Raw genomic sequence first — 14,485 nt, 5'->3', positions numbered from 1 at the left:
CCCCTGCTAAAGCAGCTCCCTGCAGGAGGTCACACAGGTAGGCACCCAGACAGGTCTTGAACATCTCCAGAGAAGTAGACTCCACCACCTCTACAGGCAGCTTGTTCCTGTGCTGCATCACTCTCACAGTAAAAAAGTTCTTCCTTGTGTTTGTATGGAACTTGGTTTCAGTTTTTGCCTATTGCATCTTATTCTGTTGCAGCACACCACTGAAGAGTCTGGCCCACCTTCAAAATTTGACTCCCATGCTTGAGATATATAAAATGGTGATGAGATTTCCCCTCCTCAGCCTTCTCTTCTCCAGGCTGGAGAGTCCCAGCTCTCAGCCTTTTTTCACATTGAAGATGCTCCGTGCCTTCAGTCATCTTTGTGGCCTTCCAAAGCTCCTGTCTTTTTTGAAGTGAGGAGCCCGGCACTGGGCGCAGTGCTCCAGCTGTGCTTCCCCAGAGCAGAGCAGAGGGGAGCAGCACCTCCCTTGCCCTGCTGCCCACGCTCTGTGCAATGCACCCCAGGGTCCCATTGGCTTCTTGGCCACCACAGCGCACTGCTGGTGCGTGGTCACCTCTTGGTTACCAGGACACCCAGGTCCTTCTCCGCAGAGCTCCCTTCCAGTAGGGCAGCCCTCAGTCTGTACTGTTGCATGTAATTATTCATCCCCAGGAGCACAACCCTGCCTACACTCACTCTTGTTGAAGCCTAGGCTCTCTGCCCTTCTCTATCCCATCCAGCTCTCAGTGAATGGCAGCACAGCCCTCTGCAGTGTCAGCCACTCTTCCCAACCTTGTTCTATCAGAATCCGTCTTCATTATTGATGGAGATATTCAGTGGAGGGATTTTGAGAGTTTATTCTCAGCCCAAAGAGGCTGGTTCGTCATTCTTGTAAACTCTACCTACTTGCATTTTCCTTTTGGAGAACATCCTGTTTCTTACACTTGGAAAGGTACCCCTGCAGCATTTCTGCCACACGTTTGCCATATATCTGCTGTGTGTCTGCTGCGCATCTGCTGGTTATGTCCTGCATATGTGCTGCACTTCTCCACGTCCCTGTTTTGTGTCTGCTGTGCTTCTGCTGTACATTTGCTGGATGTGCACTGCACATCTTCATTGTGACTACTGTGCACATGTTGTGTTTCTCTATGTCTATTTTGTGTCCACTGTAAGACTGCTATGCGTCTGCTGTCTTCTTGATGTTTAGTGTGTGTTTTATGCACGTATGTTGTATGCATGCTTCATGATTACTGCATGTTTTCTCTTTCCCAGTATTTACGGAACATGTCTGCAGTCATGCTGAAGGTGGAAAACTCGTGTATGCCTGGGTGGCTTATTCTGAGTATTCTGAAACACACTAGTCTCTCTCAGCCATAGGTCTGTTGCTTCAAACAACTACAAGTTCTTGCCAGAATACAGACTGGAACCTGGGAGATGGAGCCTACAGGGTGCTACTGAGATTGGCTGTTTTCTCAGGGTGCCCAGCCATCCCAGGAGCTCCTGCCTCCCCTACAGAACTTTGGGAATGGAAACCAGAGGAAGAAAACCTTCAAAAATCCCCATTGCTCAGGCAAAACTTCCAGGAAAAAAACAAGGATAAGTTCAGAAAAACATAGAGTGGTGTAGAATGATGGCAGACGTGCTGTAATGTAATTTTCCTGGGCTCCATCAGCAGAGGGCTGGCCAGCAGGGACAGGGAGGTGATTGTCCCTCTACTCTGCTCTTGTGAGGCCCCATCTGCAGCACTGTGTCCAGGTCTGGAACCTCCAGTACAAGAAAGACAGAGAGCTTTTGGAGAGGGTCCAGAAAAGCCACGAAGATGATCAGGGGACTGCAGCACCTCCACTACGAAGACAGGCTGAGGGAGCTGGGCTTGTTCAGCCTGGAGAAAAGAAGGCTGTGAGGTGACCTCATTGCAGCCTGCAGTACCTAAAGGGAGTCTGCAAACAGGAGGGGAGTCAACTCTTTGAAAGGATAGATAACTGCAGGACAAGGGGAAATGGTTTGAAGTTGAGGGAGGGAAGATTGTGGTTGGATGTCAGGGGGAAGTTCTGTGCTGTGAGAGTGGTGAGGTGCTGGAACAGCTGCCCAGAGAGGCTGTGATTCCCCGTCCATCCCCGTCCATTCACATCAGGAGCAATGCATAATATTTCTCAGCAGTTATTTGGTACAAGGAAAACAGCACAGACGTCTGTACTCAGTTGGGTGATGCTGTGCAGGCAGTGCAATAAACAACATCAGCCTGGCCTTTGTGAGAACAAACCAGATCCATCCAGAGACTAATTGAGATTGTTGTTTGAGTTGCTTAACACATTCAGGAACAGCTGGAGAGGCAGTGTTCTTAGTGTTGCTCCTGCAAGGTGACTGGTGATACTAAGCTGCTAATTTTTTCCTGAAAGCTGTCCTTGGTATTTCATTTTTTCTGTGCTTTCTCACTGAGTCACTTCAAGGAGCGTATTGGCGTGCGGGGTCCTCTGGCCTCCATGAGAAGTGGAAGCAGATGCTCAGATTCTTATTTTAGACCTTGAAATCCTTTTATCTATTAAGGTCACTTTTTTCTTCTAAATGTATCCAAAGCATATACATTCTACGTAGGGGTTTGACAGCATTTTGGTTTTGGTAGGAGGTGAGGGTTCAGTTGTGCAGTTTGCTAGAACAATGAAATACGAGCAATGAAGGCACTTCTGTTCCTGGCTTTAAATGTAGGTGTTCCAATTCTGGTTTTAAAGTAGTAATCTCATGAAAAGTACTGGAAAGGACCATGTCCAGGCTGAAGGCTTCTCTCAGCCAAGACTCTGAAAAAGGACAAACTAGGGTTTGTTCTCAGATGTGATTTCCTCACAGCTGCCATCTACAGCGACACAGACCAGCAGCAGAGCAGTTACAGAGCACTATGGAAACTAGAAGAGACTGTTATCTGGAAAATGAAATGAACTCGCTGGTCTAGCTGAGGTGAATGGACTTGTTTCCAGAACGAAAATAAAAAAAATAAAGCAACCAATGCTTTTGTAGTTTTTAAAAATCAGATTTGGGTGTTGTTCCACTCAGCCGCATCCGTACATTTGCTCCTGTGCTGAGGCACTGCTTAGCAAGAGGTATTTCTACCAGTAGATGAGATATATATGTAGTTATGAAAGTGTATTTCACAGTGAAATGGATTGCAGGGAACAGTAGGGAATGTAGAATCATGGAATCATGAAACAGTTGAGGTTGGAAGGGATCTCAATCCAACCTCTGCTCAAGAAGGGTCACCCGGAGCAGGGTGCCCAGAGGACCATGTCTGGATGGCATCTGAAGACCTCCAAGGATGGAGGCTGTGGTCAGCTTGCTCCAACGTTCTGTCGCTGTCACAGTGATGAAGTGTTTCCTGATGTTCAAACTTTGGTGTTTCAGAATCATTCTGAACTGCATAGCAGAAGCTGCCTAGTGTGATTTGATAACACCACCATCTCTGTGCAATGATGATGGTAGCTATTAATTGTCAATCACCACCCCCAAGCAAATTACCAAATTGGTTGACATAAAGCTTGATTAATTCAAATGAGAATGTATGATCGATGCCAAACAGTATAAATCTGGGGCAATATCCTGATTAAATGACCGTGGTGGTATTAGAGCATGCATAGGTCTATAAGTGGAAGAGACTTCATTAATAAATCCAGCAGTGAAATACAGAACAAGATCCCGTAGCTGAAAGTATAAACTAGATGAATTCAGATCCCAAATAAAGCAGCCTTAACAGAGAGGATTGCTTCTTACTGGTATTCTGCCACAGAACATCTTTCAGTAGTGATTTTAGCTCAAATTCTCATTCTCTAAAAGTCATGATCCCTCAACGGTTGCAGGGTCTGGATGAACTCTCTACTTATCTGTTTACTGGCTTCCCCCAAGTGTTCGGTCCTTTGTGAGAGATCTTGCAAGGGGCTGCATTCTCATGACTCCACACTGACAAAGTCACAGGAGTATGGGCGTCGCGTGAGTTTGTGGATTTCATGTTTTCTTTTGGGAGACTTTTGGGGAAGTCTGCTAGTTCATTTGTGGATGTGTAGCATGGCACAGCATGGTGTAGATACCAAGCTGAAGTATATGTTTGGGTTGGGTTTCATGTCTTCTTTGCTATGTGTCATTGCTTAAACTGACAAAAAACGTTTGAAGATGAAAAGCTATGGCCAGCTTGTCTGGTTGGCAGTTCGGAATGCACATACGTTTGCCACTCAGAATAAAAGAGCAAGACTTTGTCCACACTGAGCATATGCAGCACTGATGAGTTATATGCACAAGGAACAGCTGCCCTTGCTCTGTTCTGATGATGAAGACTTCACTTGCCTGTGGTTTTGGGGGTTGTTTGGTATCTAGGAGTCTCTGTTCCCGTGTGAAAAGATCTTGAACTGTGTCTAACTTTGTGGCTATGGCCCCATTCCTTACCTAGGATCCTACCTGCGTGCTCTGCCTTATCAGAGTAGACCTGACTGTGCCTCAGTTCTTCACTCCTCCATATCATCTTAAAAGGGTCATGCTAGGCATCTGGAGCTCGGATTTTACATAGTCTGACAGCCTGGAGTCACAAGAGTAGGTCTGTTTTCAGCTACTATGGCTGCTGTGAACAAATCACTCCATGAGCAATCTGCAGAAAAAAAATGTGTAAGGACATTTAGTCCCCATGCAGGGGGTGGAGCATCTCCATACCCCGTGCAGGTATGGAGTTGCTTAGCTACATAGGTAGCTGCCATCCTTTGGGCCTGCCCTCTCCTGCCAGCCTGATGCACTTCAGGCAGCACCTGAGTCTCCTTTGTGCCTCTCAGTTTGGGAGAGGCACTTTCCTTGGACACTTTCCTTCTTCCTACTCCTCAGGGACGCTGACACCAGGTACAATTGATCCATACTTAGATAGGGTTAGAACCAGTCACACCTGTGTCTGTACCACAGGTCTCTCTTCTGGCCTCCACATGCTTTTAACTTGGCATGCATTTCTACTTGTCCTATTCAGCCAAGCTTTCACTCAGCATCCCCCTCTGGAGTCCATCATGCCCAACAGCCCGCCTGTGGGACCTTGAGTCCCTGCTGTTCTGGTCAGCTCAGCACAGCACCTCACCTGGCATGTTGATTCTGCTCCAAGATCCAGCAATCCCCACATGCACAGGTACTGTCCACACCACATACTGCCTCCAACCGCACATGGACTAGCTATGTTGGGTCTAAGGAAGAGAAGTAGTTTGGGTTTTAGATCTTCAGTGGCCTCTCCCTCAGAGGACCAGGATGGGGCCAGACTTGCTCTCATGCTTGTCTCTGCTCAGGTCCCTCTCTCTTACTATGTGAGAAACTTCCAGATCTGCTCTAGGCAAATCAGCCTCCCCAGTGGATCATAGAAGAGCTCTGCCATGACACTTGGCCATTAATCCCCAACCTAGATTTCACTGTTGATGACACAGGGTGTTAACAACCATACATTTTGTGCAAGTCATCAGAGGAACAGAAAGCCAGTCTTTCTGTGCAGCATGAGCTTTGAGCTCCATGACCCCAGCACAGTGCATCGTAGCTGAAATGATGGCAGTCATTTCTCCCTCCGTCCCCTTTGCACAAATGTGTAGCTAATTGGGGCTTTCTGAACAGGGAGGTCAGAAGTCAGCTATTAAAATTTTGTATGGTGACTCCATTCGATGGGAGTTAAATGAGACTTACTTAAGCTTGGAGTGAGGGAGTGGATTTTGGCAGAAAAAATGGCGTTTAATAGACTATTCAACTGTTCTCATGCACCAATAATATGTACAGAAGGTCCAGTGGCACTCTTCAGAAACAGAGGAAAAAATTGTTTTTAATTTTCAGACCCAATGTGTGTGGCTCAAGGTTCCACTCGTACTGCTGCCCTGGCTGGAAAACGCTGCCTGGAGGGAACCAGTGCATTGTCCGTGAGTATCCATTTTCCTACTGAGGGCACCAAGGGGACTCATTGCCACGTGGGAAGGAAAACATAGCTCATGCTTCAGCAGATGACAAGACATTTCATAATCCACAAGGATAGAAGCAGAAATTGTTGGGTGTTCATGTCTCTACTACTCTTGTTCAAAGCAGGGTTGTTGCAGTCAGTCCCATTTAGTGCATGGCCTTTTTTCTTCTGCTAAGCTGCTGCTGTTCCTTGTTGCTTGACAGCTTCTGTGTTTGCTCATAGGAACAATTTTAGTGACTCCTGAGAAAGTAATTTTAGAGTCTTTATTCAGATGAAATAATTTGGCTGCTAGGACAAGAGCTAGATGCTGCCATTATAAGTACATTATCATGTGAAAGTGTCCACAAGCAGGAATTGGCATCTTTCTTTCAGTGTCCTGTTTCTAAAGCAGATTGGTGACTCGTGTGGAGCACACCTCTGTTTCAACAGGTAGCTGTCCTGTTTGGAATAGAGTGTTATTATACTCTCTGGTGCTGATACACACCTGTACAATCCATTAATGGCCTTGGGACCTGTAGCTGGTGATTGTCACTTCTGTAGAGTAAGGCATAAGCTATAGGGAGATGAAGGGGTCTGCCCTTCAGAGGATGCTCCCATGGATTCTTGGAGATGGATGCTCCCATGGGATAAATAAATGAGATTCTTAATGGAAACAAAAGGCATCGTTGTGCCTGTGTTTGATCATGCTACGTACTGAAGCACAGTGAGCACATACTGGAAATGAATGGTGTCCTGCAGATACTGACCTATCCTGGACGTACAAATAGCAGAAAACACTCTGAGCTTGGATTTGCCCGTATCTTAGATTTCTGAAAGAACCTTCTACATTAGAGCACATTTGGAATGCTTTTTTTGCAAAACTTCCTAAAAATAATGGACAGTGAGATATTTCAAGCTGGGGAAAACCATAGGTCCCTCTTCTGGCATCTGTGACATAATGTTTGCAAGTTATTTCACTGAAATAACTGAGCTGAAAACTCAGTTGTCTTAGTGAGGAATGCCTTGTGTTTCCTAGAAGGCAGTTTTCCAGGATCTCAAATGCACAAAGCTGAGCCCAGAGCTGCAAATCTTGTGCTTTTAGAAGAAATGGTGTCTAGCGCATCACAAGTGATGGGGTCAGTTTTTGTGTCCTTGCACACACTGAGTAACCAGTGCCATCGTATGGCAAGCAACTCACTGAAAATCAGCAGTAAGTAACGACTCCAGAGTTAAGTGCATTTGACTTCACCCTTGGTGATGGAAAGATTGATTGATAAGATCGATGTTCTGCATATTCTCCTTCACCTATGGGAAGAGATGAGCGAACTTAAAAAATCATCACCTTAGGAAGTCTGCCTCCCTGCAGAGAGCAGACACCCCATGAAGCACGCGGGGCTTCAGTTTAATTCTGATTGAAGCGAAGGGTTAAGGAACTGACAGCCAAGTAGCCGTTCGGTGGCATGCAGGGTTAGTAGCACTGAGGGTTGTCTGCTGACTTCTCTCATAGCTGTAAAACATGCCATCTGTGCTGGAGGTCCTCAGGGAATTCTGCCTTGTGATCGTATTTATAAAACACACAGAGATGAGGTTTCATGGGACTCTAATAAAATCTGCTTACACAGGTGAAACAATATCAGCTGTCAGCTATGCTCTTGGCTCCTATGGCATGGGAAGGGGAAGAGATTAACAGGGGTTCCTGACAAGAAAGGATAACATGAAGGCATCGTGCTAATGCATCTCTGCCTGACTCAGCTAAGCCTTCATTCTGCTGGAGCTGCATCGCAGTAACAGTCTGCTTGCTCCAAGCTGAACGATGGACTGCACAGTGCTTCATGGGGCCACCAACATTTTAAAGGAACCTGTCTCACTGTGAATGTCACAGTGAGTGCAGACCTTTTTGGCAGGGAGATTCCACATTTTCTTCTGGGGTGAATATGCGGTAACAGAGGCAGCTGCAGTGTGTGATAAAAGGAAGACGTCTTCAGGATCATAGACAGGGTTGGAAGGGACCATGCAGGCCATTCAGTTCAGACTGTGCCATGAGGTGGGTGCCAGACTGGCCTTGGGCACCTCCAGGGTTGGGGCATCTCAGCTGCTCTGGGCAGCCTGGAAGAAACTCATGCCCTGTGAATGAATGGATCCTTCCCTGCCATTGTTCTGCCCATACCAGGGTCCTCAAAATGTGGTCCATATTCTTCCCCGGGTTATTCTTCAAACAAGGTGAATTCACACCCCTTTGACAGCCACAACAGTGCCTGTAAGCTCACACAGTAGCATGTTGCACTAATCACTGTCTCCTTCTCTTCCTCTAGCAATTTGTAGGAATTCTTGTGGTGATGGATTTTGTTCACGGCCAAACATGTGTACGTGCTCCAATGGGCAGCTCTCTCCCAACTGTGGCTCAGCTGGAGGTAAGAAAACAGTGGTGGTGATTCTTCTCCCTCTGGAGTATTTATGTGATTTCATAAAAATTCTGCAGTCACAATAGGCTAGCGGGTCCTAAACTGACTTGGGCAGTATTTGCAAAATCTTTTATTTCTTTTGACTTACGCTTCTTTAGTATGAGAAATCTTGCAGGATAAAACTCAGAAACTGAATTTCACAGCAGCAAATAGCAGCTCTCCATCCACTCCTGACTGCTCCTTGAAGTGGAATTAAATCCATCACTGTTTTTGTTTACTGAACAATTATTTTTTCCAACGTTAAATTCATTCATGTTTTGCTTAGGCTGTGATTTAGATGTCAGGGAGAGTCGCTCAGTGCTTTCAATGAACTGCAGTATGTGCTGGCAGAGTTGGGAGTGCAGAAATTCCATTGCCACTTTTTCTGCCTTTTTCTCTCCTCTCAGGCTTTCAGGACAAAAACCTGAAAAGCTCGGGGAGGAACTTGTGTGGCTGATGTTTTTGAAAAATACTGCACAGAAACAAACTGTGGAGGACTCTGAAGAGTGACAGTCAAATATCCAGCAGGCAATTCCCGTAACCCTCTGGTAGCTCTTTCAGAACATATTCAAGATGAGATTCTGTGTGCAGATTCTCCGTTACTCTATGGCATATGGCTCTGCACAGAAGGCACTCCTCCTGTTTGAGACTGAATCATACAACCATAGAACTATGGAATGGTTTAGGTTGGAAGGGACCTTGAAGATCACCTCGTTCCAACCTCCTGCTGCAGGCAGGGATGCCTCCTGCTAAACCAGGTTGCTCACAGCCTCATCCAGCCTGGCTTTGAATGCTTGCAGAGTGTGGGCATCCACAACCTCTCTGGGCAACCTGTGCCAGTGTCTCACCACCCTCACAGGAAAGAATTTCTTCCTAATATCATGTCTAAATCTATTCTCTTCCAGTTTAAAGCCATTTCCCCTGTTAGCTGATTGTCTTGTATGTTCACTGGTGTGGACTTTCTGTTCCTCTGTGCAACTTTTCCCACTGTATTGTATGGTCGAAATGGATCTGGGATTAATGGTAGATAGCAGGATGAATAGGAGTCAGGAGTCGTCGTGGCAGTAAGTAAAACCAGTCACTGCAATCTAGATGAAGGAAATTATAATGAAAAAGTCAAAGATAGGTGTTGTCCTCTCTGTTAGCTGCTTAGTGGGACTGTGGCTGGAGCATTGCATCTGGGCTGCCATTGCAAGAGGGATGTGTAGCAGATGAGGATAGATCAGCAGCGGGCTTGAGTGTGTGTCCTCAAAAGTGAAGCTGGTGGAACTGAGCTGATTTAGTCGAAGAGGAGCCAGAAGGATCTGTGAGTTCTGGAAGCTATGGAGGCAGTGGAGTTAAACTTTTCTTGGTGGTGGTAGCCAGTGTTACAATGCCTGCTGGCCACAAGTTGCAGCTTGGGATGTTTGGACTGTACACAAAAGGGTGGCGCGGTACTTGGACAGGTGACCAGGGGTGTGGGAGATCGCCTTCCTTGGGTGGCCAGAAAAAGAGCCATCGTGGCCATGGGGAGGCTGGATGGAGCCATTCAGCAAACCCTGTAACCAACCTGTGTGTGTCTGTGCACGACTCTTTGGAAAACAGCTGATAAAGAGAGAACTGTGATACCTACCAAGCAGCTGATAAAAAGCAGACAAAATCATCCGAGTCCTTCATAGGACTCAGAGGCCGGAAGGAGGTGGTTATCAAGTACTCTTGCCCATCCAGAGGAGCCGGTGAGGCCTGTATGTATGGAATGTCAGGCAGAAATTCGTCACTCGGAGGGCAGCGAGGCCCTGGCACTGCCCAGAGCTGTGGGAGCCCCGTTCCTGGAGCTGCCCCAGGCCAAGGATGGGCCCTGAGTAGCCTGAGCTGGGGGAACCCAGCGCATAGCAGGAGTGGGGTTGAGGGGGCTGTGAGTCCCTTCCAATGCCAGACGTGCTGAAATTCTGAGTTTATGGTCTGTGTGTGCAGCTGGTGGCACAGTGTTTTAAGAATGCTGATTATTTTTTCCAGGGCTCTGTGCAAGGAGCAGAATCCAGTGGGATTTTTTAGGTCTCACGGCGATTGCTGGAAACAACTCAGTAATTTATTTTCCACTATTGCCCATCTATAGGCATGCTATTGTTAATAAAGTGACTTGCATCTGACTGCAGGCCAGAGACCAAGCCCCGTCGAGCCTCAAAACCACATTCAGAGCATGACACAAAGAAGGAAATTCTCAGTATCTGATCCCAGAGTGCCATGTTGCCCTTCAACCCTGCAGATGTCCCCAGAAAGTGCTCAGCACTGAAGCCTATGTGAGCACTGCTCTGCAGACCTCACCAGTGCTCTGCTGAGAGGAAGGTGCTGGAGACACAAAAGTTTCTGGAATGAGGGTCCAGATGTTAGCAATCACAGAGGAATGCGAGGAATGCTGTGAGCAGTATATACATTTGGGCACAGACTTGGCATTCCTCTGTGCCTGGGGTGGATTTCAGCAGGCACTCAGGGTTAGGGGGTAGGGTTGGTTTCTCTGCAGAGGCTTTATCAAATCTGGCATTCATTGAGGGGATGTTTGTATCTACATTTATCATGAATGCTTCAGGGAGGTAAAATAGTCAAACAGTGCATTCCAGAGGCAATAAAAGCTGCTCTGCCTCTCTCTGTCATAACAGAAAGTTTGGTTTCTTACTTGACATATTTAAAGAGTAATTTGCAAGTGGCTGTTTAGATAGTAGCAATCTGTTAGCAGACATAAAACTTGTCTGCAGACTGCACTGCTGATGGCTGGCAAATCAGCCACAGCCACGATCCTTTAAAATAAAGTAACACTGATCCAGTGCAATGGGAAGAGTTAATTAGGGTGAATTGTTATTCTCTTTTTCCTAGAAATTTTGTCTCTGCTATCTTGGAAAATCCCAAGGAAGTGTAACAGGCCTTTCAGTTCTTGGTTGAATTATGTTCACTCCAAATCTAGCAGACCTCTCAGTGCCAGTGCTGCAGATAAATGAGATAGAAATGGGATCTCAGGGCCCTTGGGATCACAGCAGCAGTAAGGAATAGGACCTGCTGTGAGCAGTCACTGCCAATTAGCTGGAAAATTTCTGGATGAGTGTCAGGGCATTATGTCTGCACTCCAAACTCCTAAATTTTCTCAGCTTCATTAAATCTTAGTCCTTGCTGAATGCACTGAGTACAAAGCAAAGCAGACTGTGTAGGGAAAAGCTCTGAGAGATGGACAGCGGACAGACATACGTTTCCTAGCTACCTCTTTCTGGGTGGGTCTCCCAGATCTGTGGCATGTAATTGCTTTCCCAGCACTGATTAATTGTAGTGAGGGATGTAGGGTTAGAACATGCTGGAGACAGAGCTGTTTCCCAGAAAGACTGGTCTCATGTCTGGCAATCTGGGCAATGCTTTGAAGCCCTAAGCTTAGTTTCTTTAATGATTAAGTTTCATCTAAATTTGGCCTCATCTCTGGCCATAAAGCAATAGGAAGGACTGTAGACATTATAACTAATTCAAACCATACTAGAAATATATGAATTAAATGTACAGCACATGTGCTTAGCATTTTGAACGCAAAGCTCCAAGACTTCTCACTCCACTCCTTCCTGTCAGGCCTTCTATGAACAAAGCATGAACCGTGTAATAATCCTTATTGGACACTTACGATTCCTGCTGCCTTTTGGGCAGATGTTTCACTTGCACTGCCCCCAGCTCTTCTGTTTTGGAGCTGTTGTTACACGTAGAGAGAAGACACAAACGTCATCTGAGCATCTCCTTACACATGCATTCCCTTGTCCCACCTTCTTCAAGCTGCCAAGTCATAGGACAACAGAACTGTTAGAGTTGGAAGGGATACTTAAAGGTCATTTAATCCAACTCCCCTGCAGTGATCAGGGTCATCCACAGCTCAATCAGGTTGCCTACAGCCTGGTCCAGCCTGGCCTTGACTGTCTCCAAGGATGGGCATCCATCACATCACTGGGCAACCTGTTTCTGTGCCTCACCGCCTCTGTTGTAAAGACTTTCCTTACACCCAAATTAAATCTCTCCCCCCTTTTAGTCTGAAACCACTTCCCCATGTCCTGTCACAACAGACCCCGCTAAAGAGTCTGTCCTGTTCCTTCTTACAGCCCCTTTCGGTGCTGAAGGCAGCACTCAGGTCTCTGCAGAGCCTTCTCTTCTGGGGGCTGGACAGCCCCAGCTCTCTCAGCTCTCCCATCCTGGCAGGCAGGAACTGTGATGTACATGCTGAAAAACAGTTTTCACTTAACCTGCTATAACCTGAGGCACTCGCAATTTGAGTTGTCATTTTTGACAAAGAAAGAATGCGTTGTTCCAGGCATTTCAGTAACAAATGAAAGCTGTCTGACCTGTATTTATAAGTCAGAGTTTAGTAATAAACCTCCCCTTTGGGGCTCCTCTGCTTTAATATCACATTCCTTAAATATTGTATAGTAATGAAGCAGTTAAACCTAGTGCTGGCGATGTGTCTCCATCAGTGTAAAACTGCCTGATTCTTCTGTATTACTATTGTTTTCCTACAGCTTATTATTCACATTCATTGCTCCATAATCTACAGTGGAAGCTGAACTTTAACATAGAAAGAATAGATAATGCTTGCTTTTCATTGCAGATTTGTTAAAAAAACATCTCTTGTAGATGGATTTCATTAATAAGGCCACATGGTCATTGGAAAAAGAAGAGAAATACCTTTAACATTTATGATTTTCCTTCACAGAATAAATTCTACTCCCAAGCCCCCTCAGCATTTAACATGCTTGTAATAAGAAAACATTTTGAAGATTAAATAACCCAGGATGAGAAAAGCTTGAAAATAGAGCAAAAACTTTAAAATAGCTTAAAGGGTACACAAATATTTGAAATGTGTAGTATCCCAGAAGAAAGAGAAACAGGAGTAAATATGCCCTTACTCTCAGTCCCATGTCTTGTTTAATCAGCGTGGATCCTGTAATGAAGGATCCTCTGGTTTCCATAGAATGATGTCTATTTCTGTTAAAGACTGCTTGCCGTAAGAGAGCAATCCCACCTTGTCCTGTGTGACATGGCCTTGAAGTGTCACCTCCCCTGCCTGTAGCATTCGTGTCTTGTCCCTGTTTCAACAGTGCAATGCTTCCAGCTGTAGTACAGCCCAAATGCCTTGTGTCCAGGGAACACGGAACAGACTACAGTGTTCATAGTTGTAACAAGCTCTGGAGAAATGTTACCTCAGTAAAAGTACAGGCCTTTAACACACTGTGGGCACATATTCTATGGCAAGACTTCAGCAGTGACTTCGTTTAACTTGAAGGAATATTTAACATCACCTGTGCACTGAGAGGAGAGGAGATTAAGAAGGTTACAGATGAGGTGTGCGCCTCTTGCCATGGGCTGTTTTTTGCATTGTCTTGTAAGACTTGTCTGCTCTTCTCCGCAGTCCAAACCTGCAATGTCAGATGCATGAACGGTGGAAGCTGCAGTGAAGAATCTTGCCTCTGCCAGAAAGGTTACACCGGAACGTACTGTGGGCAGCGTAAGTACTTGCAACACCAGCTGTATGTGTGCACAGAGAGCAGAAGGGCAAGGCTAGGCTTGTACAGCCCCATAAATAGAGAGGTCACCTTGCACGTACTGATGTGCTGGTTGCAGCGCAGGCTTTGATGTCCTCGCTGCGTTCTGCTCTCCATTGGAATCTCAGCTCACTCTCACTGGCACGTAGGTAACATTTGTTCTGCCTGGTGTGGCTGGGAGAAGATCAACGCTGTCACTGCAGCCATCCTTCTGCTTCCCCACAGCTGTAGGTCCAAACTGCCCTGCACTGTGCGCAGCCATCCAGCGCTGACCTCAAAGTCATGACCTGCCTTGACTTGCACCTTGCTCTCCAGGCATGAGTGTGAGGGAGCTCATATCGAAGGTGTGACCTTTGAGCGCACATCTCTTGGCTCTCAGCCTGAGCACCCCATGCTAGGAAGGGCAGGTGCAGCCTTTGCTGATTGTCCCGTTGTTTTACAGATAGCTGGAATTACGTTTTATTTCTCTGTAAATATTTTTAGAAAATATTTTTAGGAAAACAGCATATTCTCGGGGAAAAGTCTTCCTGTGGGAAACCTTCATTTTAGCACAAATGAAGTCTGCTTTCAATTAGAAGAGGAAAAACCTTTTTTAA

The 14,485-nt window shown here is 46.1% G+C and overlaps 1 protein-coding gene across 4 annotated transcripts in view; it reads left to right on the top strand.

The window, feature by feature from the left end:
• The window catches only part of FBN3 (fibrillin 3), a 123,763-nt gene that overhangs the window by 17,273 nt on the left and 92,005 nt on the right, over nucleotides 1-14,485 (top strand). For all 4 annotated transcript variants that reach the window (XM_052702252.1, XM_052702251.1, XM_052702249.1 and 1 more), the window contains exons 2-4: nucleotides 5,812-5,894; nucleotides 8,224-8,322; nucleotides 13,757-13,852. In XM_052702252.1, coding sequence (XP_052558212.1) covers nucleotides 5,812-5,894; nucleotides 8,224-8,322; nucleotides 13,757-13,852 — 278 coding nt within the window. The remainder of the gene's footprint in view (nucleotides 1-5,811; nucleotides 5,895-8,223; nucleotides 8,323-13,756; nucleotides 13,853-14,485) is intronic.

The sequence above is a fragment of the Tympanuchus pallidicinctus genome, unplaced genomic scaffold, assembly GCF_026119805.1.
Source record: "Tympanuchus pallidicinctus isolate F22 unplaced genomic scaffold, pur_lepc_1.0 scaffold43, whole genome shotgun sequence".
Classification (NCBI taxonomy): Eukaryota; Metazoa; Chordata; class Aves; order Galliformes; family Phasianidae; genus Tympanuchus; species Tympanuchus pallidicinctus.
Note: the sequence above shows the minus strand (reverse complement) of the source record. Positions and strands in the feature narration are given on the sequence as shown.